The sequence below is a fragment of the Neomonachus schauinslandi genome, chromosome 1 (genome assembly GCF_002201575.2).
Source record: "Neomonachus schauinslandi chromosome 1, ASM220157v2, whole genome shotgun sequence".
Classification (NCBI taxonomy): Eukaryota; Metazoa; Chordata; class Mammalia; order Carnivora; family Phocidae; genus Neomonachus; species Neomonachus schauinslandi.
The window spans coordinates 173,949,179-173,975,777 of NC_058403.1; the positions used below are offsets into that span (position 1 = coordinate 173,949,179).

The following is a 26,599-nucleotide window of genomic DNA, read 5'->3' on the forward strand; positions in this document are numbered from 1 at the left end:
AATTTTTAGACAAAAATCAGAAATTTTAGGTATTATTTTTAATTACAGTAAACACTCTGATTTTTTACAGTTTTTCTTATACTGACTCTAAAATTTTAGATCATATTCTTTACCAGAAAAGATAGTCTAACAATAGTCATATTTGACATTAAACCTAGTCTTTTTTCTTAATCTTCTTCAGTAAGACTTTGAGATGAAAACCTACACTTCTGAAGTATCAGGAAAACTAATTGAATACTTTGGTCTGCTATTGTAATAAACACAGTGAGATTTCTTTCAGAGCACTTCTTCTGGAAGAAGGTATAATTTTATTCTCTCTGACTGCTTAGGAGTCCTTTTTCTGACTCACAGAGGCTACTGACATGAAAGGAAGGGTGTCCAGGCAAGGGTTGTTGTTGTTGTTGTTGTTGTTGTTGTTGTTGTTTTTAACCTATTTTGGGTCCTGGGTATAGCCACTCAAAACAACCTTGCAAGAATAAATTTTAGTGAACAAATACCCCAAACTCACTGTTCTCTTTCCCTCAGATCTCCTGATGGGAGGAACCCAAGGAAAAGGCAGAGTTTGAAGGAACAATTTTATATATAATGCATATAGGTCAGCTGCCCAAAAAAGAGGCAGTATTGTAGGTACAGAGATTTCTGGAGGAGTGTAGCCAACCGTGTTTGCAAAGATAGCTATAACAACATCCCTATTCAACATGCTCTTCTTTCAGAATGACTTTGACACTCCTCCTCACTGAGTGGTGAAATCTATGCCTCCCACCTTGAAACCTAGTCCTTTATGATTGCCTTGAGCAATAAAAAACAGCAGGAGTGATGCTATGTGATTGCTAAGGCTAGTTCGTAAAAATGCATGCATTTCTATCTTGTTCCATCAGCACAATTTCTCTTGGAATCCAGCCACCATAATATGAGGAAGCCCAAGCACACTGTGGAGAGGTCTACCTCAAGAGGAACTAAAGTCCCCAGCCCACAGGTATGGCTGAATTCCCAGCCAGCAGCCCACCTCAACTTGCCAGTCATGTAAATGGGCTTTCCAGTCCCCTGTCAGCCACGCCACCTGATGAGATTTATAACAGAGATGAACTTTCCACACTGATCTCTGCTCAAATCACACAATCCATAGTAGAATAAATGATCATTGTTATTTTGAGCCACTAACTTTTGGGTAATTTATTACATAGCAATAGTAATTGGAACTACAAGTAAACATAAGACATTTGGCACAGCTTGGTCAAGTTTCCATGAAACAATGACTTTTTATTCCTGTGTGTGAGTGGATTCCTATTCTTATATACTAGTCTTTTCATTCTATAAGGGACAAATCTCCTCTTACTAAATTTTAAGCTTGTAATATAAGGATTTAAAAAGAGAGAGATCTGATCCATGAGTTAAATTGTTACTCAGGATAGTCTCTCATGACTTGAAATACTTTCATTCTGTGTCAGAATTTTCCCGTAAATCCAGAGAAATCCTAGAGTAATTCATGTTGACGAACAGTAAGTTTCTATATGAATCTATAGAAATTTATCAGCATGTTGAATTATCTCAGTGTCTGTTGGGTTTTGTTTTTTGTTTTTTGTTTTTTAATTATGGTGAACATACCAAGGCAGTCTAATTACACGGAAATGTGCTTTGTGATTGACCTGCAGTACCCGTTTCAAATACTGGCTTTCTCACCTGTACTGTATGATTAAAATATGTATGGGATTGCTCTTCTCAGCTTATGAGCCCATCAGTAAACAGCCTAACTTAATGATTTTCTTATGCAGTTACTAGTTGCAGAATTTTAGAATTAGGAAAAGATGTGAGTGATTATTTAGAGCCTTTCATTTATAAAAGAAGTAAAGATGAAGAATGGACTATCTCAAGAGGTATCACAGTTGTTGACCCTGACTACTCCTTAGAATCAGGTAGAGTGTCTCCATTCCCTAGTCCATTCTGATTTAATTGTTCTGGGATGTGGCCTAGGCATTTCCGGTATTTTTTTTAAGACTCTTCATGTGAATTTATTGTCCAGCCAACACTGAGAACTGCTGGGTGTAGTGAACTGGGTAGCCCCATGTTTTGCAAAGCACAGACCACCTACCCATAGGCAATACTAAATAAGGTAGAATGAGAGATCTATTCTATTTTTAGTTTTGTTTCAATCATTTAGGTTAAATCAAGGAGAATGGTTCAATATGATGTTCGGTTTGTCACTAATGGTTCTCTAATAGTAGCTAATCTCCCCTTTTAACTAAGAGAGCAAAGGTCTCAGTCTCAGAGACTTTGAACTTGTCCAGCTAATGTCCATTTACATTATTTTGGACAGTGTTCCTTTGCACTGTTTTCTACTCATTGTTTTCATTTTGGCAGGTAACTATTATTTTGGTCAGCGGTTTTCCATTTAAGATGAAGACATACATTTTCCATATCAATTTCCAGATAAATAGAAGTCTAAGAAAGTTTATAATTTTAAGAAAAAAATAAGTAAAGAGCCTTTGTACTAAGATATGGCGAAACACAACTGTGGAGGTATAACTCTAGTGAATGAAGTCACTAGAAAACACTGAGTTAAAATTACTGTGAGAACAAAAACAAGGCATCCTGATGCTACAAATGCTTAGTTGGGTATTCCATCAACACACCACCACCCAGAAAAAAAAATGTCCCATGTTGTTAATAATGAACTTGATGTTGCAATAGAAAAGCTGATCCCTTTACAGCAAATGGGTATTGGACACAACCTGAAATATGCCTGAGGTGCCTTTGACTGAGTTTGTTATCATTTTTTATGTGTCACTCTTCCAAAAATAGTTCTGATGGATCAAGCTGGGACTCTCAATCCAGTAATGAAGCAATTATTCCAGTTTATTGGTATCAAAGAATATTGAGCAAATTTTGATATTAACAGACTCCATATTACCTGCCTTTAAATATCACCCATTCAGGCAAGCAAGCTTTGGACAATTTCAGATGAAGCTGTTAGTCAGTCAACAAAACTAGGACTGTTTAGTATTAGGACCTTTTTTCCATGTTTCCGTGGCTGCTAATTATTTCTATTCCTTATATGAACAGTGTGCATTTGTAATGGATAGTGACCTTGCTGCAGCTGTTTTGGGTTGGTGGGGGGCAAGTTTTAATTTGGTTGGTCAGAAATACATGTCTAGGGCACCTGGGTGGCTCAGATGGTTGAGCGTCTGCCTTCGGCTCAGGTCATGATCCCGGGGTCCTGGGATCGAGCCCCACATCAGGCTCCTGGCTCAGCCAGGAGTCTGCTTCTCCCTCTCCATCTGCCTCTCCCACTGCTCATGCTCTCTCTTTCTCTCTGTATCTCTGTGTCTCAAATGAATAAATAAAATCTTAAAAAAAAAAAATTAAAAAAAAAAAAAAGAAATACATGTCTACCAGCAGTTCCTTCAGGGACCTTCATGGAGGAAAACACCACCCAGGTTCCAGAAGGTACCAGCAGGCTTGACTGTTTTCAAGGCACCTACGTATGATTTACATGCCATGTCAGGATTTGGAAGGCAACCCAGCAATGGGATGAATGATTAATATTGGAATCTATGCAATAACAGGCTGTGTAAAGTGACGAAAAGGAGGAGGATCACCTATTCAACCTCACCTTCCAAATAGCCATCAAAGGCTTTTTTCCCCCCTTAAACTGGAACATTATGCTTCTTGGCAGCCTAGCAGCAGCATTTACATTGAGAGTGCTTACTAGGGAATTCATTTTTGCTGATAATTTGTTATACTGCAAGTTTATGCTACATTTGCACCATTCAAGAGGTTTCCTGAGTTCTAAGGTTTATTTTATCCCTTGATTTTTAGCATATGGTAGATAGCACAGTGTACTTTCAGCCTACCTATAATTATTAATGATCTATCTGCTTATTTATTTTCACCTGGCATGGGTTATCACATCATGTACTGTTTAGTTGTTTTTGTTTTTTTTTTTCAGGGCAGAGCAGTTTTTAAATTACATCAGAAATTCCATTAGCATCATCATCTAAGAAAATATAGGGAAAAAGTTAAAAAGCTCTTCTATTTCATTACATGCACACTGAATTTTCCCTTAGCATTTATTTCAAAGATGATTTGGCTTATAAATCCATTTACTGTTTATACCTGTAACATGTTCTGGAAATGGAATTTTTTTCTAGGAGACATCTATATGATTAGATGAACAAATAATTGGATGATCAAGTAAATCTAGCGAAGCTTTAAAAATTTTTTAAGTAGAAAAAACTCAAAATTTTATTGTCATCAAGGTGTAAATATGAACCTGAAATGATCTGCAATGAAGTTTAAGTTTTCTGGGGACAAATGAGCAATTTGTGGATTAACTATACGCTTGATATCCTCTCTCCCCTCATACTCCCAAATAGACTATGTTCTCACCTGCCTTAGGGTCTTTGTATGTTTAAGTGCCCTAATATAAACCATTTTTATAACCCTCTTTTTTTTAGATAGCTTGTATTCATGTTGCAGATCTCAGCTCAACTATCAATTCACCAAAACTCCAGAAAATCATAGATTCCTCTATGTACTTTAAGCTTGCATTATTACATTATAATTTTACATTGATTTGTTGTAGTCGTATGATTAAGACTGTCTTTCAACTGTAAACTCTATGAACATATGGACTGTTGTTTTTTTCACCATTGTATCCCGAGAGACAAAAGTACAGGTGGATGCTTAATAGTTCAACTTGATGAAAGTAAAATGTGCAAACTTAACAGTTTTTATATTATCATTTAATTACAGCCATCAATCACCTCCCATCTGCTTTCTCCCAGTACTCAAGACATTCAGGCAAATACACACAATCTGACCAACAGAGAATATATAGCCCATTCAGAATCCAAAGCCTAGGAAGCAATATTTAAGGAATTACCCTGTAGGAGATCTTAGGAAATTACCTAACAGCCGGAGAGTAGAATCCATCTTTCAAAAAATACTAGGAAAACCCAAGAATAAAACTATCCTTTTAATTAATAAGATAAACACTGTTGCTTCCTCTTGTGTACCATTTAGAGATGTTTCAGTCAGTGATCATTTTCAAAGAGCTTTGCTTTCCAAATCATTTTATTTTCATCCATATTTTTACTAATGCGTGGAACTGGCCTGCAGTAAATAATTTTATGAACATGATTTTATATTCTTTTAAAATGTGGACCATTTGAAGTTGAGCTTTTAGAAATACATTTGCTCCATTAATTGATGCTAGAGGATGCCAGCAATTGTCTTTATGGACAGCTGTTATTTTTAGGGTTTAAAGTGTTGTAATTTCTTCTTATTGAGGGGTTCATACTGACTGTTCCTAAATTCTGCAATGAAAGAATTAAACAGCGTTAGACTTTTTAAGCACCAATGTGTTCAGAAAAGTGTTTCAACCATGGTAATCCTCTTGTCCTGTATATTTATCTCCCACCAGATGCCTAAATGCTTCCCTCCTCTTCTCAGGCAGATAATTGCGTACAGCTTGGTACCAGAGAGAAGAGTTGAGCCAGTGCTGAGCAGTGGATATAAAAAGAAGTGTCACCCTAGTGGAAGTAAATAGACTCTGAGACCATAAGCTCTGCCCTTATTTATTTTTGAAGCCATAAATGCCCAGGGGAAAGCTTGTCATTCATTTAGCTGCAGCAATCTATGTGTGCAACCACGTATGGTTTTTAACTTGTTTTTATTTCCATACATTCCACTGTAGCAATCTACAGTCGTGAACCTCCTTGGTCTCTCTAAATATGGGTTTCATCCCAATGGTGTTGGCTACAAGCCTTCAATATTCTTCCTTTTTCAAAATGACAGTGTTCTCATTACCTGTTTTTTCCAACAGAGTTCATCTGGCGATTTAATGATCAGAAACATTCAGCTGAAACACAGTGGAAAATATGTGTGTATGGTGCAGACAGGGGTGGACAGTGTTTCATCTGCTGCCGACCTCATCGTAAGAGGTAGACATTAATGCCTCAGTGGTTTTTTGTTTTGTTTTGTTTTTTGTTTTTTAATAATCTTACATCTTCACTGATCATTCCTTACTGGAAGAAAAACCGTCAGGCCGCATATGAGCATGTGAGTTATGTTATTGATTTGATCCCCCCCCTCCAAACAGACCAGAAACTATGATGATAAGAATGGGAGCTGATTCAACAAAATAAATATCTCAACTCTGCCCTTCGAATAGCTCTCACTGTAATAAGTATTTCACAGCTGCTGCCAAGCTGATGTGTTTTTGAGCATGTCATTAATGCAGCGATAGTGTTTAATATGAAAGAGAATAGTGATAGTGTGTGTATGACAACTTCCAAAAACCAGGATCATCCAGAATGCCTGAGAGAATTTGCCAATCTGAGTCACTGTCCAAGGTACTGATTTGCTACTGAGCTAAAAAATGACCAGAGGGCGTGATAGACTAAAACAGTTCTAGAAAGCAAACTGGGAACTACAGAGTGGTACCGGTAGATTAAAGGAAAAGGCATCATGCCAAAGCTAAATGATGTTGTATTTGGAAGGGTGCAGAAATCCTCAAAAAGTGGGCATCATTTGCAACCCTAAAATACTATGATTTTGAAATTACTGACTCTCATCAGATTGAATATCTAACAGCAGAAATGTCAAAAAGAAAATGTAGTCGTTTTATTGCTAGGGAAATGCCCTTTTCCCTAAGTTTTTTTGAAATTAGGATCAGTTGTCAGTATTATAGTAATCATGTGACATTCTTCGCTTGGGTAGAAGATGATATTTATGGAATTGCTGCCCACCGTTTGCATTTTTGCCTTCCTTAGGTTCACCTGGACCACCAGAAAATGTGAAGGTGGATGAAATTACAGATACCACAGCCCAACTCTCTTGGAAAGAAGGTACAGATAACCATAGCCCAGTTATATCCTATTCTGTCCAGGCGAGGACACCTTTCTCCGTGGGTTGGCAGACTGCCACAACAGGTAAAGGGGGAGAGTCAAATGCCATTGGTACATATAAATGGATTTTAAGTCAGTGCTAAGACCTGCAGACTGTTACTTCTCTGATATATTCCTTTTTAGTGCCTGAGGTCATTGATGGGAAAACACACACAGCTACTGTAGTCGAGTTAAATCCATGGGTGGAATACGAATTTCGGGTTGTAGCCAGTAACAAAATCGGAGGTGGAGAACCCAGTTTACCCTCAGAAAAAGTAAGAACTGAAGAGGCAGGTTAGTGTTTTTGTTTTCTGAGTAAAGTGGGTTAGTAGGTTTCCCTGGGTGTGTACTTTCATTTCTCTCGGCCTTGGTCTCCAGGCCAACAGCGGATTAACCTCAATAATCCATTGTTGCAATTTTCTGACCTACCTAATGGCAGAACTGGCCATATGGCATTTGTCAAAAGACAATCGTGTAAGTGATTCTGATGTAATGCGACATTTCCAGAAGTTCAGTCCATCATCAGCGTTCATTAGTGCATGTTGAGTGAATATGTTTTTGTCACTTAAGGTTATAATTACTATCTGACATAGTCACCCTGTTAACAGGGGAAGTGCTGTTTTCATTTATAACAAGCAATGACAAATTGGTAGGATAATGACATTTGGGAGTTCTGCTGCTAGGAAATCTCATTTCACCACCAAGCTCCATGAATGAGCTCAAGCGACTGATGATTAGGAATATTTTGACCCCTCAACTATTAGATTAAGAGAGAATCATTGTTAAAATTTTATGTTTCAGGCAACTATTAATATTACCTTCAAGACTGTTTTTACAATTCTAAAAATATCCTAACATTGAAACTGAAAATTAGGAAGTGTACATAATGTCACATTACTGAGGCATCTGAGAGGATCTATAGGCTTTCCTTTTTGGAATCCGTAAGATTAATTAATATTAATTAAAATGATGTTTGAAGTATAGCTAGTATGTCACTTTAAGAACTGAGCCAAAATAGAAGTCATGGAATACATTTCAGTAATTTTAATGATGCTTTTTTATTCAGGACAATGCATGTGATATTTATGGCAGGAATTGTGAGAAATAGGGGAACCATGCCAATCTTTGTAGTCCAGTTATTTATTCATACAGCACATATTTATGGAGTGTCTACTGTGTGCTCAGCACTTCCTAGATATGGTGGATACAGCTGGGAACAAAGACTTCTATTCTAATTGTGTCATAGAAATGACTAAGCATAAAGTTCTCAGTATAAGCAAGGAATCTGATGCCCATGTGAGGTTTATAAAGAATACCTCGTAACAAGATTTGAGGAATTGAGTCTAGGTCATTTTTTTAGGTAAAGCCAATGTTGGTACAGCAGTTACATCTCTACTGTGGAAGAGTCACAAGTGAAATATTCGTGCTGGATTCATTTCCCATCATCCCCACTGAATCACTTTCCCTTGTTGTATTGACCTCTATACAGAGTCATTTTTTCTTATTGTTTGAGATATTGTGAATCTATGGTAATTTCATGCAAATATAAATTATTTGATGAGCTCATCAAAGATATATATGTATATATATATATATATAGCATGCATGTTTCACGTAATTCAGATACAGACACACACACACACACACACACACACGTGTATAATGTGCCAATGATCAAATTACTTCAAATATTAGAAATAAGCAACATTGAATCTTCTTTCAGATAAATGTTACCAAATGCAAATAGGGTTTTATCTCTGTCTGTCTGACCTACACAGTTCCGGAAGTGCCTCCTTCAGAAGTCAGTGGAGGAGGTGGAAGCCGGTCTGAGCTGGTGATAACTTGGGATGTAAGTGTCTCGGCAGCACCCTCCCGCTGCGGGCTTTGCTATTCCAATCGTGGCCTCCTGGGCGGTGCCGCTAGTGTTACTGGAGGTGGTAGTAGTGCTAGGAGCTCACTCTCTGCTAATCATTTTTTCTAGCACTGTTTTTTTGTTTTTGTTTTTGTTTCCATTTCACTCTTGCAACATTTTATAGATGAAAACACTAAGGCATAGAGAGTATTAAATAATTTGCTCAGGGTCCTTTGGCTGGTAAACATAGGGGTGAGAGTCAAGTCCTGGCTGTTTGCTCTCAAGCTGTCCTCACAGCTTTCCACGCAGCTGTAACCCCACTGATGATGCACACCCACTGATTCCAGCAGGTGCTTGCTTCCTGGCCACGCTCTCAGCTCTTGCTTTATGTTGTAATTAGAAAAAATTGTAATTAACACATTTAAAGTCAGAAAGCATGAGAATTGGCTGTGTTATTTGAAGATGTTGTTGGAAAAATAGAAAGTTAAGAGATCATGATGGAGTGTCAGTAGGAATTTTTGACATGATCTAAATACAGCTTTGACCTTAATACGTTGTTTTTACTTTCTTTTTCTTATAGTTTTACTCCTTTGTACTTAATCATCAGATCAATGGGTAATTTCTTTCCATAAAGTCAACATTAAGGATTAGATGATTTTTATTTGACTCAAGAGATGAGGTATATTCAACTAAAAGTATACTTTACGATATATAACTCAGATAGGGGCTACAGGATGCTCAAAAAATCTGAATAACTTTAGAAAATTTCAGTTAGTTATCTGGATCACTATGAAAGAGTGGCATATGTCTCTTTAAAAGCAGCTGACTTGCCACTGACCGTTTTTCTCCTTTTTTAATATAACCTCTTAATACTATGTTGATTATTATTTGATGGGTTTTGCAAAACACTAAGGATTAGAGCTCTATTTATTTTTGCCTTGCCCTCATGTGTAAGGGTGATTTAATATGTCTTTCCTTTGTAGCCAGTTCCCGAAGAACTACAGAACGGTGAAGGTTTTGGTTATGTTGTTGCCTTCCGCCCTCTTGGAGTTACCAACTGGATCCAGACAGTGGTCACATCTCCTGATACCCCAAGATATGTCTTTAGGAATGAAAGCATCATGCCATTTTCACTGTATGAAGTTAAAGTGGGTGTATATAATAACAAAGGTGAAGGACCCTTTAGCCCGGTGACAACAGTGTTCTCTGCCGAAGAAGGTATAGAGACCACGTGGATTGTGTATCTGTTCCAACCTAATAAGCCACTAATGTTTTCAAAACTGATCTGGAAATGCTTTGTGACTTCAGATAAATTTCTTATAATGACTGAAGTCACAGATTCACAGTCCAGGTAATAAACACCAACCATGCCGACTTGAAGTACAAGACTCAGTAGCTAACCAGAGGATGTAACTCTTGGTTACAATCTGTGGATGAGGAGTACATTCTGAGTTCCAGCTTGTGAAGCAGGGCATAGCACAGCCTTCTTCTTTTGGGGATAAGATTAAGCTATTCTCTTGGAAATGCCCTAATCTCAATTCTTATAGTGTTTCCTATGACCTGAGAATAGAACGTTAGCAGAATGGAGAGAAAGGCCAGAAGTATGACATGGAGAGGTGTGCCAGGTATAGCTTAAAGATGTGATATACCAGTTCCAGCCAGCATACATTCATACATACTCCACTGTGGACCCATGCCATCTCTCTGCCTTTCTTTTACACCTGCCCCAACTATGGTATCTCTTTAGAAAATATGATTACTAGGAGAATCCTATGAAATTGCCATTTTATAAGGACAAAGGCAGCTGAATATTGGCTATCATATGGGGTTCTACTTAATAAGAATGACAAGAGCTAACATGTATTGAATGCTTACCATCGCCAGACTTTACCTCATTTGGATTTTCTAAGGAGAAATTGAATGTGGGTACTATTATTATGGCCCGTTTATACATAAGAAAATGGAAGTTTAATGAAAGACATTGCCAAACTCCATACAGACTTACCAAGCAAGTATTTTAACCCAAAGCCTTGGCTCTTAACCATTCTGAACTCATGAAATGTGATTTCACAGTGTCTTCTCTACCCTAAGACCTTGTAGTAAATTTCAGAAAGTCGTCCACAGTTGTCATGTCTAAAATAATAAGACAACTCAATTTTTTATTACCCCAGACACTATTCTTATCCTCTTCTTTTCTACGGAGTTCTGCGAGAAAAACAAACTGGCATAAAAACCTTAGCAAAAAAAGAGCCTTTATATTCATAGCCAGACCCCATTTCCAGGAGTAGCCAAGGATTTTCATTACAAGGGCAGGGGTCTGAGGAAGGATGGCAGTTAACCAGGGAGTTTTCAGACACCACCTACCCTGTGCATCTGGGACTGGGAGGGCTGGAGGTTGGAGAGACAACCACAGGCTTTTACCCTCTTTCCCCCTGCACTTTCCTCCTCCTATTAACTATTCTTGCCACCACTGATGAGTTAAGTAAAGGTCTTTCTGTTCCAAACATCAGAAAGAGATTCGACTTATCTATGAAAAAGTGAAGGATTTGTTGGAAATATACTAGGACTTACTGAATCAAAGGAAGATTTAAACAGCATACCTCATAAAGATCATTAATAAGAAAAGCTCTGGGACCTCAGAAACCATCTGCCTCTCTAGGGTGCCAGGACTGGATTGACTGGCTTCAAGTACTCCTCATCTATCCAAACCAAGTTTTGAATTCTCAGGAGAGAAAATCTAATAGGCCCTTCCTTGGCCCAAGACTCTGCCTCACTATCAATCAGCACGGCCCAGAAGAGGGATCATTTAATGCAGAAATGGATATTGGAAGAGGTGAAGTCCCTGCTCAGAGCTGTGCCCCTGAGAGAGGAGAATCACTGTCAGCCCCTCAAGCTAAGAGTTGTTTATTACAAAGGGATATTTGTTGTGTAATAAGTTCTGTGCATGTCTGTCTACTCCTTCAAAACAGTAAACTGCTGGAAGTTGCTCCATCTCATTGAAGTGTGCCCCCCTTATGGGCCTTGGATACAGAAGGCACTAACTAAATGCTTATTGAATAAATGAAGTCTGTAGAGCATGACTTGGTTTAGCAAGATAAAATTAAACAAACAAACAAACAAATAAATAGGCAGCATTTATGGGCATTGGAGTGCCCAAGCAGGAGATGTGGGATGAAGAGGAGAGAAATAAGGACCTGGTGGAGAGAACAGAGGGAAAGAAGGGAAGAAAAGATACTAAGAAAAAAGTGCAGCAGAGGAAAGAAGAGCTTTCTGTAGCTGTTTAGCAAGGAAAAGCCCACTACTCCTAAGGCATGGAAATAGATCAAGACATAGTTTATGTTTTCAAATGTTTTGATAAACTATTTTTATTAGATTTTCAAATATGTTAAAATGCTTTTTTGAAAATAAGAGCTTCAATAGAATTTTAAATTAACTACCAAAATAATAATTGTATTTCACTTTCTGTTGTCAAACAGAACCTACAATAGCTCCGTCTCAAGTGTCTGCAAATAGCCTATCTTCCTCAGAAATTGAAGTGTCATGGAATACCATTCCTTGGAAGTTAAGCAATGGACATTTACTTGGCTATGAGGTAATTTCTTTTAAAACTAATTAGACTGTGTATGTATGTTGCCATGGTACCTTGTCCCCTTTCATTTAAAATTCTTTTTAACAATGACATCGAAACTAAAGTCTGACTTTTGTTGAAATTTTACCAGCACAGGTCCCATGTAATTATCAGTGGTTATTGAGTTTAACTTAACAAGCTGAATGAAAATAACTTGGGATAGAAAAGAAAAAACAGTGGAGTGCCTGGGTGGCACAGTCAGTTGGACATTGGACTCTTGGTTTCAGCTTGGGTCATGATCTTAGGGTCGTGGGATCAAGCCCCACGTTGGACTCCACACTTGGCATGGAGTCTGCTTGAGATTCTCTTTCTCCCTCTCCCTTTTCCCCTCCCCCTGCTCGCTCGCTCTCTCTCTCTCAAAAATAAATAAATAAGTGTTTAATTAAAAAACAAAAGGGGGCACCTGGGTGGCTCAGATGGTTAAGCATCTGCCTTTGGCTTGGTTATGATCCCAGGGTCCTGGGATCGAGGCCCACATCAGGCTCCTGGCTCAGCGGGGAGTCTGCTTCTCCCTCTCCCCCTGCCCGTCCCCCTGCTCAGTGCTCTCTCTCTCTCTGTATCTCTGTGTCTCAAATGAATAAATAAAATGAAAAAAAAAAAAAGAGAAAGCAGTAAAATGGAAGGAAATCATATATCAGATGGACCAATCTTTTAGATGGATTGACTGAAAAATAAAAGTGAGATTGAACTATAATATTTAAGTTCAAAGGATATTTATGCCAACAGGGAATCATTTTCCCCCAGCTCTTTGTCTTACTTTCTTGGTGGCCTTGTTACATTGTGTGATTCTCTTTTAGGCTCTTGAGAAGATAACTCTCTATAACTTAATTCTAGCCTTCAGTCTGTGACCTAATTCTTGCCTTCAGAGAACTCTGGAGAAATAAGATGAGAGATCTGAAACATAGGGTGGCACAAGACCAAATGTAATGAAGATCAGAATAGGTGACATAGGAAATGTTTGAATGGTCGAGACTGATGAGCAATCTTGTAAGTTTTCATAGGCTTAATGGGACTTTAAAGGGAAAGTAAGCAGAGAAAATGGAAAATCCTAGTTTAAGCATGGCATGTTGGAGGAGTAGAAGGAGTAGAGACCTACCTGCTGAAGAAGGTTCCTATAGGAGGATGACTGCAGATAGACACAGGAGAGCCAGGTCACAGATGGCCTTGAATATTGAGAAGAACTGTTCTGACTCGGCCCCATGTTTATTAGGGAGCAGTTAGAACTGGAAGCAGTTGAGCTGAGAACTGGCAAGATAAAGAGTAAAGTCTTTTTTTTTTTTTTAAGATTTATGTATTTATTTCCTAAATATAGAGCAGGGTGAGGGGCAAAGGGAGAGGGAAAAAGAGAATCCTCAAGCACACTCCCCGCTGAGCAGAGAGCCCAACGTGGGGCTTCATCTCAGGACCCTGAGATCATGAACTGAACCAAAATCAAGAGTCAAACACTTAAACAGCTGAGCCACCCAGATGCCCCAAAAGTAAAGTCTTAAGAAGACTTCTCTGACAGTGATATTGTAAGAGTCATGGTTCTGATTTCACCCCCACCCTCAGCCTCTTTTTAAGAACCTTCCCTCATGCTTGTAACTCCTGATTCAGTGGTAGGCACACATCGGCACATTTGCAACACAGGACCGTATACCTCTCCACTTGCCTACATAACCTCCAACTATGACCCCAGGGTGGCCACCTGATCCATGGATAGTTAAGCTGAGCTAGTCAGATTCTTGTTTGATATTCGAACTAAGCGATGTAGAGATTGTAATTACTGAGTGTAATGCAGTGATATGTCGAATATAGGACTCGGTTCAGGCTTCTCAAGTTAAGGCCATGGGCAAGCGGGACAAAGCTTGTCTGCAGATGAAATGGAGCAGACGTACCCTCATACAACTCCAATGAATGGAGGAGACAAGGACCCTTGGAGCCGTAGAGACAGCAAGCAAAATAGAATAGCTCTTTGACAATTATCCGATTCTCAAGTAGACTCGCTCTGTTCTTTTTCATAATGTCACCTAGCCCTCCTTTTCAGTAAACTCCCTTTATAATTGAATTTAGAGAGTTTCTTGATCAGCACCTGAAAAGAAGCCAAGAACATTTAGTTGGAAAGTTCCTTTAATAATATAAGCAGCGAAAGGTGGTGGGCAACCCCTATTAGCTCCTCAATGATTAGAGAAATGGCATTGTCGGGAAAGGTAAGTGGGATGGAAGGAGATGTAAAGGGAAGTAGTTCTGAGCTCAAACCTGCACAGCATCTTGACTGCCATTCACTGGCTGTGCAGGAAAAGTCACATCAACTTTATGAGCTTCATTTTCCACACCTGCAGAATGGGGCAGTAATTGGCCTAACCTTATTAGGATATGAGGAGTATTGAATGATATTAGACACTTAATGTGCTTCTCACAGTCTCTGGCTCCTAATAGTAAACAGTCCCTAATTGCAAGCCATATCTCAAAAGAATTGTTGAAGTATTAATTTATAAAATTCTCTCCAGTAAATATCCTCAAGCAATTCTTCAACTCTAAGCTTCTCTGCCTCAAGAGAGTTTATGATGGTTGTCAAGAGGAGTTGCGGGCAAGAGCCCTTTCTTCCTAGGTTTGTTTGCAAAATTCAAGCCCTTAAGGAGCTAGTTCCATGTATCCTGGAGGGTAAGAAGAAAGAAAATGCCACTGAGGAAAAAAGAGAAGAAAAATTTCAGGTGACCTTGGTGGAAGCAGAGATTCAAGACTTACAAAATCTTGGGGGCCCATACCTTTCTACCTGGCAATCTCCATGTTGGTGGTAAGACCACAGGAGGGGACAGATCTATTTCCCACATTCAGCAATGATCAATGATTTCCCATTCTCCAAGCATGATCCGGGAACCAAAGGGATCAAATCAATGTAATACTAAGTTTTCTTGGCAAGATTTTGGGAATGGGCGCCCCAGCAGTGACTGAGGTTGAATTTCCCATTAGCTGAGCAGGATATGAAACTCAGTGGTAAATCAAATTAACTTAAAGAAAATAAACAAACACATTTTGCATGCCTCAGACAGTAGACTGAGATGCACACCCCCATTAATAACTTTGCCCTTTACAAACCACAAGGCAGGATCATAATTTGAGAGCTGGTTATAGTTTGTGAAATAGTTAAGAGAAATAAACAAGAGAATATACATAAATGGGCTTTGTGGGTTTCAAAGCACCACAGCAAAGGTAGCAGTGGCTGGCAATTTTTTGGCAGCATGGGGGCAGATAGATGTTAATTTTGCAATATATAAGTGTAAGCTGATAAAATATTCTATAAGAAAGCTGAGTTATACCTCTTTTGTCCATGTCAGGAAAGTGATTGAATGAAAGAGAAAACCAAAGAACCCAAAGAGAGCCAAGATAGTATCTTATTAAGTCCACACTGTCTTAGAATTAGACTTGCATTCAGCTCCACTAGGATAGAGGATAAGCTCCACCAGGGACTGGGAAGTCTGCTTGTTTATTCAGTGATGTATGCCAAGTGCCAGGAGTCCTATCTAGCACACAGGAGGCATGCAAAAAAATATGTGTTGATTGGATAAATGCAATTTTGACTCCACTATCTTACTGCTCTGTGGCCTTGAGCAAGTTATTAAAGCTCTCCAAAGCTCAGTTAAAATAAAGATGATAATAGTAAATAACATACTGCATCATTGGAGAATAAAATGAGATAAAGCAGCTACTGTCAAAACAGCCCGAAGAGACGTGGGCTTTTCTCTGTTTTGAGTATTGGTCACTGGGATAAGATTTCTTTGGAAGGAAAAATTTGAAACGGAGTGAAGAAAAATAGAAACACTTAGCACAATCCAAGTGTGTGGCTCAGTGTTTCTGTTGGTGCTGGTGTGTTGCCATTGGGATAGGAGGCAAAAAGATGAGAGAGGCAAAGAGAAAATGGGACTTACCTTGACATTAATTGTGGGTTAGGGTGCATCGCATCTTGCCTGTCTGTATAAAGAGCAGCAAACCTAACATCCAAATGTAGCATGAATACAGTGTTGAAAGGAAACAACTAGTGAAAATTTCTTTCCTGAGTGCCTGTTAAATAGGTAGAGAAAGAAAACAAGCTAAGATAAAGATGTGCCAATTTGGAGAATATTAAGAAATATTTTATATAATTACATGAAGATAAAAATATGTATTTTCTTAGGTTCAATAATGATTTAAACACTAACATGGAAAAACAAATGACTTAGCAGAGTGTTTAATTACCAGTCGTGTAGCTAACTTTCTGGGTTGCAGTTTCCCCAATATGGCTTTAAAATTGTTAATAGCTTCTGCTTTTCTCTCATCTCAGTGAGGGTTGATCATGTGCCACGTGGCATGCTGAGCACACATCATCATTAGCATCTAGACTAATTTTCTTTCTGATTTGACCAAGTAGTAGTTGAGAGCTCATTTCCCTGGGCTCCAATTTATTTCATCTGCTAAGCCATAACACTCAGGCTCAGATCTTTTCTTGTGCCCTTTGGATAGGAACAAGAGGTACAGATATGATAAAGAGGATGCAGAGTGTTTAAGTTCATGGGTAGCAGGTGCTGGAAGAACAAAAGCTCCAAAGTTATAGCATGGTATCTACCATCAATTTCTTAAAGCCAGTATGTGTCTTGAAAAAATAAAACTGGGGAGAATGACCTTGGTAAGGGATTGAAACAAAAGTCTACAAGTGTAAAATAATACAGATTAGCACATTTGGGGGAAACTTAGTAGATTTTTTTAAATGCGTGGGAGGGGAGCATAACCAGAAATATGTGCAAAATGCCTATTAACTTCACTGATACCTTAGCCCAGACTCCTGTTCTAAACAGCTCTACGGAATGTGTTTGGTTTCTAACATTTTAATTACAATGGGAAAAGATGTCAAATATTTAAGGAATTTTTTGAGAGTGTGAAAATTCTATTGGAAAAAAAAAGAAATGTACATTAAGTCTAATTCCATACTATCAGGCAAAGAATTAACTTCATTCTAGAATGAGTCAAATGTAACTTGGGAAAATTGGATAGAAACAATTGAGATACATTTAAACAAATAGGAAACAGGCAAAAATGAATTTGAGTGAATGAAATGCAGACTTTTGGCTCAGAGGAAGGATTGGTTATGCTAGAGAGAGCAGTAACAACTGTGTGGCCGAGGGTTGCTCAAAGGGAGCTGTGTGTGTTTGTGTGTGTTGTGTGTGTGTGTTGTGTGTGTATGCTTGAGATACAACTGACATATAACATTGTATTAGTTTCAGGTATACAACATAATGAGTCAATATTTGTATAAATTGTGAAATGATCACCACACTAAGTCTAGTTAAAATCCATCACCACATAGTTACAAATTTTGTGTGTGCGTGATGAGAACTTTTAAGATCTAGCGTCTGCCTTCGGCTCAGGTCATGATCCCAGGGTCCTGGAATCGAGCCCCGCATCGGGCTCCCTGCTCAGCGGGAAGCCTGCTTTTCCCTCTCCCACTCCCCCTGCTTGTGTTCCCTCTCTCGCTGTGTCTCTCTCTGACAAATAAATAAATAAAATCTTTAAAAAAAAAAATATCCACCTTCACAGTTAACCATTGCTGTACATTAGATCCCCATGACTTTTATTTTATAACTGGATGTTTATGTCCTATGTGTGTGTGTGTGTGTGTGTGTGTGTGTGTGTGTGTGCTTTGTTAGGGAAAGGTAGTCCCTAGCAAACTGTGTCCCAGCATTGAGGGATCCAGTGGAATAAATATCATAGCCTCTCCTCCCACACTCCCATCTCCTGTCTTCTATTGGCCAAATCCAGTGAGAAGCCAGAGGACCAGGGTCATGTAGCATATGGGTCAGCCCTCCAATGACTGAGAGCCAAGTAAAGAAGAGTAGAAGATAAATCCAGACTTGTCTTCCAAAACACTATTGAATGCATTTTTGCCTGCCTTGTATTTATCTAAATATGTTTGAAGCTAAGTTGAAATATTTGTCTCTCTGAAAATCTTTAAGTATAAACAAAATTATTTTAGTCTACGAAAATAGTATTTCTGACTTAATACCTGTACTTTAATGGCTAAAAAAAAAAAAAAGGTGCCGTTTTTCAATACATTACTCTTATAAATTGCATTCTGTGTTAAGTTTTAATTAAGTGAAATCTCATGTGCAATGATATTAAGGACTCCTCATAGCAGGGACATTAGTTTTTGGAATAACCAAATTACTTGCAGAAACAGATAGCATTTTAAATCCTGACATTCCTCGAGTTTGTTTCTGTTTACTTATCCAGATAAAAATATATTGGCTTGTGATTGGTTTTATGTTTCTGAAGAAAAATAATTATATTATCAAGAAATTGGGAGTTCCAATGTATCGTAGATGCACAGAATATTAGGACTTGAGTACTTAGCTTGGTGAATAAAAGGAAAAAAAACAATCTTCCTCTCTGCTGTATCCACCCAATACTTCTTACACCAAATATGTGGGGTTTTTTCTCTACACTGACCAATTCTCCTACACCTGTTGGGTCCTAAAATTGAGTTCAATTCTGACACTATATACCTAGAGTTAGCTTCAGATACCACAAATTAAGGGCTTAGTCCACAGGACTGCCAGTCCCCTACCCCCACCCCCCACTGACCCCCCTCCCACACACTTCAGATGCCAGGCCTCCTGTACTTCTGATTGGCTATAAATCAGGGGTTCCCACAACCTCCTTCTTGGGTTTGAGATTTTGCTAGTACAGCTCACAAAACTCAGGAAAGTGCTTTACTTACTATTATACATTTATTATGAAGGATACAACTCAGGAACAGCCAAATGGAAGAGATGCATAAGACATGGTCTGTAGAAAGAGGCTCACATGGGGCTTTCATGCCCTATCCAGGATCTGTACCCTCCCAACACCTTAGTGTGTTCACCAATCCAGAACCTTCAGTTAGGGCTTTTTATGGAGGCCTCACTGTAAAGGCGTGACTGATTAAATCAATGATCATTAGTTAACCTAACTAACCCAACCTCTAGTCCCTGGTCAGGAGGTGGGGATGGAGGTTCCCACCCTCTATTTATTATAAGGTTGGTTCCCTTGGCAACCAGCCCCCATTCTAAAGCTATCCAAGAGCCTGAAGCCACCAGATAGCTCATTAGCATTCAAAAGGAGATTCCAAGGGTTTGGGGATCTGTGAATCTCTGTGGTGGAAAGGAAGGAGGCATTTTAGACAGCATTTGTTAAGTCATTTAAGAACTCACCAATACTGAGTGCTTAGTATGTGCAGGCTTTGCTCTGGATGGTAGAGCTATATGGTGAGGACCAAGACAGACACTGCCTCAGGTATGTGACCAGAGCTTGGCATCTGCCCCTCCTGCTGTCTGCCATGCCAAGAGGTACAGCTGCCTCTCTTCACAGGTACGCACTCCATACTCGCAAACCAGCACAGTGACACACAGCTATTCCAGAGGATGGGCTGTAACTCTCAGGTATATGGTGATGGAAAAATGTTGAGAGCCACAATTATTCTTACCTTTGCAGTGGATTTACCTGCACCACCCACCCCAACTCAGAATTTGCTACTCGAAAATGTGTGTATTCAGTGCTGGAAAATTCCCAGACATGTTCTCTTTTATTGTTGCCTTTTCCTTCATCTCTCCTGGAACTCTGGTTGGAACTTCTCATTTGATCTTTGGTATCTCTTAACTTTGTTTTCATAATTTTTATTTTTTTCTCCATGTTATGGATTTATTAATTCTCTTTTCAATCATGTAGTCTTCAACTTAATTCTGTCACTGACTTTGTTAATACTGTATTTTTCTGATATTTTTCAAATCCATCCAGTTTTCTTTTGTTTGTTTAATCTTCTATTCTTGGCAACATAGATTCAGTCCCTTCTTTAGTGAATTTGGACATTTTAAATATACTTATTTTAAGATCCACTTCAGATCAGTATCTTGTGGCTAGGCTCCCACTACCGAGTCTGCTAACTTTCTTTCTTATTAGGGGGGTTCTTTATGTATTTTGTAATATTTTTCTCTGCTCATCTTTAGTAGATACAACTTTCACATTCTGTCATTGTTATATTAACTCTTTTACACCAAATGTTATACAAACATATATATCTATATCTATCTATCTATATATATGTTCTCTATCCTATCTTTTTTTGAAGCGTAGTTAGCACACTTTGCACAATTATATTTGCAGAGGTTTTCCTTCAGTCTAGATGCTTTTCCTTTCTTCTTCCTTGCATTGTGGTTGTGTCTATAAAATCCAAAATAGCATGGACTTATGGTCTGTCTTCTCAGGTATAGGACTTTTACCATTTAAACCCAAACACAACTGAGGGGAAAATATGGTCTTTGTCTTTATTTCATTCTTGACCTTTCTGTCCTTTATTTTTCTGCTTTTACTTTTTTTTTAATTTTCCCTCCTTAAAAAAAAATACTATTTGCCCTTATTAAATATTTTTGAGCAAAATTTTATAGGTCATAATTTATTAACTACTCATAGAAAATTGGGAATATTAATGTAGTGCCTTGTTTTTTTAGGTTTGAGTTGTATGCATATTTATTCAGTTTCTTAAGTAAAGTTTTGTAAGGAGATTACATTATCAACCAATGAATATCACATTCCAGTTTGGCACAGATTTTCTCTATGGTCTAAATATTTCTAATACATGTCAGCAACTAAGATATAAAAATAAATCTCTGGTTCTGGTACATGGAGTACTTTAGAAGCATACTGCTATCAAGAACCTTAAATACTTTTTATAAATAAATCTATAAGAGATATTCCTTATGCCTATTAAAAATTATTTTCATTTCTTAAGTCAGTCACCTGAGGTACACTTTCTTAGGCAACTTAAATTGAGGTAATTTGACGTATCAGAAGAAGAATGGCCCATAAGCAGAGACCAGTGTGTATAACAGGATGGCCCTGATTGAGTTACTTAACTCCTAGGTGCCTCTGCTGTCCCATCTGTTAAGTAAGGGTCTCAATAACTCATAATTATGTGATTTCTTTCCCCAATCTATGCTACATCCAAGGCCGCAAGTTTCAGGCTGTCTGTAACATGTTATTCAAATTATTGATTATGTGTCATTCTTAAATGATAAGTGGATAATGCTTTCAAGGGCAGGGAATGTTCTCACCATTTTGGAGTCCTCTAACCCTAACACTACCTAGTGTTTACATTTGTTGAATTTGGATGTGTACCAGTTTTTAGTATCCATTAACAATTTACTTGTCTATGGCTTTATAAAAGACAATTTTATATGTTATCTTTAATTAATGAATAAAATCTATGTGGTTTTCTTTTATAATGGGTTCCCTAAGACATGTGGGTTTTTTTTGCTAAAATGTCATCAAATTTCAGTGTTAATTCAGTGCTTTAAAGGTGTAGAAATTACATATTCCAGTTAGTCCTGATCATTTGGGTCCATATCCTTCTTTTGAGGTTTATATAAAAATTAATAACTCTTTTCCAAGAGAAATGCACACACACATATACATGGACACAGCATTTTACATGAATTTAAGGGGTCCTATATGTAAATATAAATATGAGTGCAAATATAAATAAAAACACAAACATGTACAAACATACATTACACATATACACGCATGCATATGTATATACACACATACATACACATATGTAGGGAAAATATTGTTCTATTAGTGTGCTAATTTAGGATCATTGAAAAATCTGAGATTTATACTTCGCTACTAATTTTTTTAACTAAAGAATTTTATAGTTACTCATTTTTTTTTTCAAAAAACAGTAACATCTAGTGGATTTTTCTCAGGGGACTGAAACTGGTTACCCTAAAGCAGCTCATAAACAAGTTTCGTTTGGACCACACAATGACTTTAAAAAAATTGAGCCAACTCTAAATTTGGGCCATTTCACATTAAAATAAAGGTTTCTCCTTTTCTTAAAAAATAAAATAAAATAAACAAAAGGGGCACCTGGGTGGCTCAGTCGGTCAAGTGTCCAACTCGATTTCAGCTTTGGTCATGAACTGAGGGTCAGGGGATCGAGCCCTGCCTTGGAGGGGGGGGGTCCATACTCAGCGGGGAGTCTGCTTGCGATTCTCTCTCTCTCTCTCAAATAAATAAATAAATCTAAAAAAACAAAAGACCTGTAAACAGTGGATCCACCTTCCCTTAGTAGAGCCAAGTAGTGGCTCCCTTACTACAATGGAACTTGGCTATCTATTTTGCCATAGTCCCCATAAGTGTCTATTGCCTTCACGACTCTGATGGCTAAGGACACCTGCCATTTTCATGTGCTTGAACTGCTGTTGACTTACACAAATTATAGAAATGGTCTTCTGTTTTCATATTTTGCTATCAAGAGACGATAAAGCCAGAAAGGGCACATGTTGCAAGAAATACAGGAGAGAGCATATGTATTTCTTTCTGAAAGCAAAAAATATGTACTCAGTCTGCCTTACATATTTATGTTAAGTGTCTGGCCTCTGCTTTACATGATTAAATGGTGATATTGGGTCTCAGCATGAGGAATGCTTGTACTTTTCCTGAACCATTTGGTGGTCTTGTTGCTGTTACTGTTCGCGTTAGTTTTGCTTTTACTTTCTGGATAATTCAAACTTTCTAGCAAAGCATAGCAGAACTTTACAGCATAAATTGGAGACGGGAAACATGTATTGTTATTGGATTTTTCCTACCCTTATTTCTTTTTTTATTAAATATTCTCATTAACCTATTTTTATACTTTATACTCCGTATGCATTTATCTTTACATAATATCTCAGATCATTTTGCACAATTCAGTATAATGAAGTACAAATAAAACATGTTAACATGTTTTAACTGCTTTCCGTTTCTCTTCAGCAGCCCTGCATGCACAGGTGGGCTTGTTGATACCTGGCCATCACTGGAGGACAATCCAGTGGCCAGCTGGCTCTTTGATAGTCTTTTCTCTGACAGTTCACTTTCTTCCCAGAGGAAACCTCCACCATCCAGTGGAGGTGAAGCAGACCTGCCAGTATTCTGGAGTTGAGCTTGGACCTGCCAGCATTCTGGAGTTGAGCTTGGGCCTGAGAAGGGAGAACAGCTTGCTCTATTAAATTTGCAGATTTCACCCTCATTTTCCTTTTATAAACTATAGTCTAGTAGTATTTAGCACTTACTCTCTTTGACTTTATCTGGCTTCTTTATCTGGTTTATTTTCTGTCTCCTCCCGGAGTCCCTTTTCTCCTGTGACACAGAATCTAATAGAATATCTAGCACATAGTAGGTCCTTAATGAACATTTATTGTGTCCTTAATGAATATTATAGTACCCATCTTAATGAAAATCACTTAATGCAAGGGGTGGTACTGTTTGTGTCAACCTTTTGCATCTTTTATGTTTTTCTGTTGACCAGGTGCGCTACTGGAATAATGGAGAAGAAGAATCATCAAGCAAAGTGAAAGTGGCGGGAAATGAGACTTCAGCCAGACTCCGGGGCTTGAAGAGTAATCTGGCGTATTACACAGCTGTTCGGGCTTACAACAGCGCTGGTGCTGGGCCCTTTAGCACCACAGTGAATGCAACCACAAAGAAAACTCGTACGTAGATTCGATTTTTTGAATGGCAAGGAAGTAGTTTCTGGTAGCCTTCTTTATCATTTAGAATGGACAACCCAACTCAGTAAGTCCACTGAATGTTACAAATCCAATCCCAAACCCTTGTAAACTCAGAGTCACACATATCTTTGTCTTCGTGATATCCCTGAATCTTTAGATAGAAACCCCATGTGAAAATCAATGTGTACAAAACCTTAGTGTGGGGTGTTGAGTCGAGTCTATCCATTTTTCTTTTAATTCCCCAAAGCTTGAGGATTTTTGGTACATGTGAATAAGTTAAATTTCACACCAGAGAGTCAAGAGTCATTTTCTTCTTTTTTTTCTTTCCTACCTTATTTAAAAGATGCCAATGTGCATTAAAAGATTACCATCAGGGGCACCTGGGTGGCTCAGATGGTTAAGCATCTGCCTTCGGCTTAGGTCATGATCTCAGGGTCCTGGGATCGAGTCCCACATCGGGCTCCCTGCTCCTTGGGAGCCTGCTTCTCCCTCTGCCTCTCTCTCTCTCTCTCTGTCTGTCATGAATAAATAAATAAAATCTTTAAAAAAAATTAAAAAAATAAATAAATAAAAGATTACCATCAGAAGATGTTGGTCCCCATGAATATACTAACATTTTTAAAAATCTGACCAGAGATGTCAGTTGCCTTGAAAGCTAAGTCTTTGTTAGCTATGTATTCACAGGTAAATTCACAAACAGCAGTTATGAGATGTATATAACTTGGCTTTGAGTTACGTTACAGGAAAATCAGTGATTTGCAGTTCCATAGTCTCCTGCATATATTTCAATTAAACTGATAGCACAGGTATATTTTTAATCATTGTATTGTGTTAGTAACTTCTTGCAATGTAACCATTTGAATTGTCCTTGTCATTATCATCATTATAGCTAATAGCAATTGAGAACATTCTATGTCCCAAGTGCTTTACATGCATTCCCATAATTAAACTTCCTAACTACCACAGGAGGTAGCTATCAGTATATTTAACATTGTACAGGTAAGGAAAATGGGCATGAAGGATGAAGTACTTTTAACACCATAATGCATTACTTTTATTTACAGAAAATTATTTTTCTTCTTGTTTTCAAAGTTTATTAACTCAGTATAAACATTTGCTTAACTGGCTTCAAAATGATTTCTATAATGCATTTCTATATCCGTATATAATTCCCAAATTTTTGTAAGAAATTTATCTAACATCTGTTAGATAAAATTGCTAAGAGTACCAATAATATAAAATTGAATATCACTGGCTAGCTTTGTGGATAAGTTAAAACATACATAAAACATAATTCTACTACTTTAGATTTTAGTTAGCCAGTGTTAATTTGATCAGTGAAGTTCACGTTCATCTTTGTATTATCTGTATAAAGGAGAACTTGATTACCAATTTACTAGTATAATGAGATTGCAGAGGAAAAGTTTAGCAACAAACCATTATAAATCTTCAGTAGCATACATTTACAAGCAACCAACTCATGTAATAATTCAGTATTGTCCTTCACTAGATATTAGGGGAAGCCTGGCCCAACCTCTTACTCCTAGTACATGGTGGGGTTTAGACTAAGGAGTATGTGGGCTTGGAAATACTTAAACTGAAAATATTCGGTGTTTAGAACTTCTCGCTAAATATGTTTGGTATTCTCAATAACAATTCTGAATTAGTAAGATTTAAATATACATCACTATATATGCAAAGCACAGCATCAATCAAAAATTCTGATTGCGAGAATATATGCAAACAAGTTTATCTGGCTCTTTCCTCTGACTTAATAATTGATATGATTACTTGCTAGAAAATTATGATTGTAAAAGACTGTGTGACATCACGGAATCAGTGAAGAACTTAGCAAATTGGTAAGACAAGAGGAAAAGACAAATAATAGGAATATTATGATAATGTACAATGAATGAAATAAAATTTTAAAAAGAAATTTTTACGATTTAGGTGTAGCATATAAACACCCAATCTAAAGTAGAAATTTGCAACAGTAATGATGGCGATTATGATTTTAATGGCTGACACTAACTGAGCAATTTGCAGTTACTGTTCTAAGTATATTTTTCATGTACTGATTCTCAGTTCTCACAACACCATGACTTGGAAGCTGCTCGTAGCCTCACTGTAGAGATGAGGATGCTGAGGCATATGGAGGTTATTTAACTTCCCTGAGATCACAGACTAAGTAGCAGGATAGGCATCCAAATCCACACATAGTCTTAATAGTGCCGTCCTCTCTTTCAGCCATATAATCAGAATATCCATGTCTCATTCAACACCCAACATTTATTGGGATTTTTGCTCCAGGCTTAGGACATGGGTAAGATGATCAAAGATAGACAGCACTGCTTTGCTCACAGAGCTGTCGTCTGATGGGAATTCCAACAATTGAATAAAATCCCTCTGAAAGTGATACATTCCTATTTCTGCAATTCATTCGGAGTCTGCATGTTGATCTGTAGGTGTTATTAGGGAAAAATTTCCTGTGTTGGGTGGGAAATTCATAGAGATCATAGAAATCCTTAATTATTCTAAGATTAGAATAAAAAGCATGTGTTAAATTTTCAATTTTATGTTAATAATTTTTCCTTATAGATACCAAAATGCAAGTAAAACAGAATCCTTTAAAGCTGTTACTACTACTGTTACTGGCAACTCTTAATAGTCATCCTAACCTTTGACATGG

General features: G+C 37.8%; 1 protein-coding gene across 1 annotated transcript in view; it reads left to right on the forward strand.

Annotated features, from left to right (window-relative positions):
- The window catches only part of CNTN3 (contactin 3), a 219,767-nt gene that overhangs the window by 178,217 nt on the left and 14,951 nt on the right, over window positions 1–26,599 (forward strand). The window contains exons 12-18 of the mRNA XM_021695008.1: window positions 5,825–5,942; window positions 6,774–6,932; window positions 7,032–7,181; window positions 8,666–8,736; window positions 9,723–9,957; window positions 12,216–12,331; window positions 23,709–23,892. Of these exons, the coding sequence (XP_021550683.1) occupies window positions 5,825–5,942; window positions 6,774–6,932; window positions 7,032–7,181; window positions 8,666–8,736; window positions 9,723–9,957; window positions 12,216–12,331; window positions 23,709–23,892 (1,033 nt within the window). The remainder of the gene's footprint in view (window positions 1–5,824; window positions 5,943–6,773; window positions 6,933–7,031; window positions 7,182–8,665; window positions 8,737–9,722; window positions 9,958–12,215; window positions 12,332–23,708; window positions 23,893–26,599) is intronic.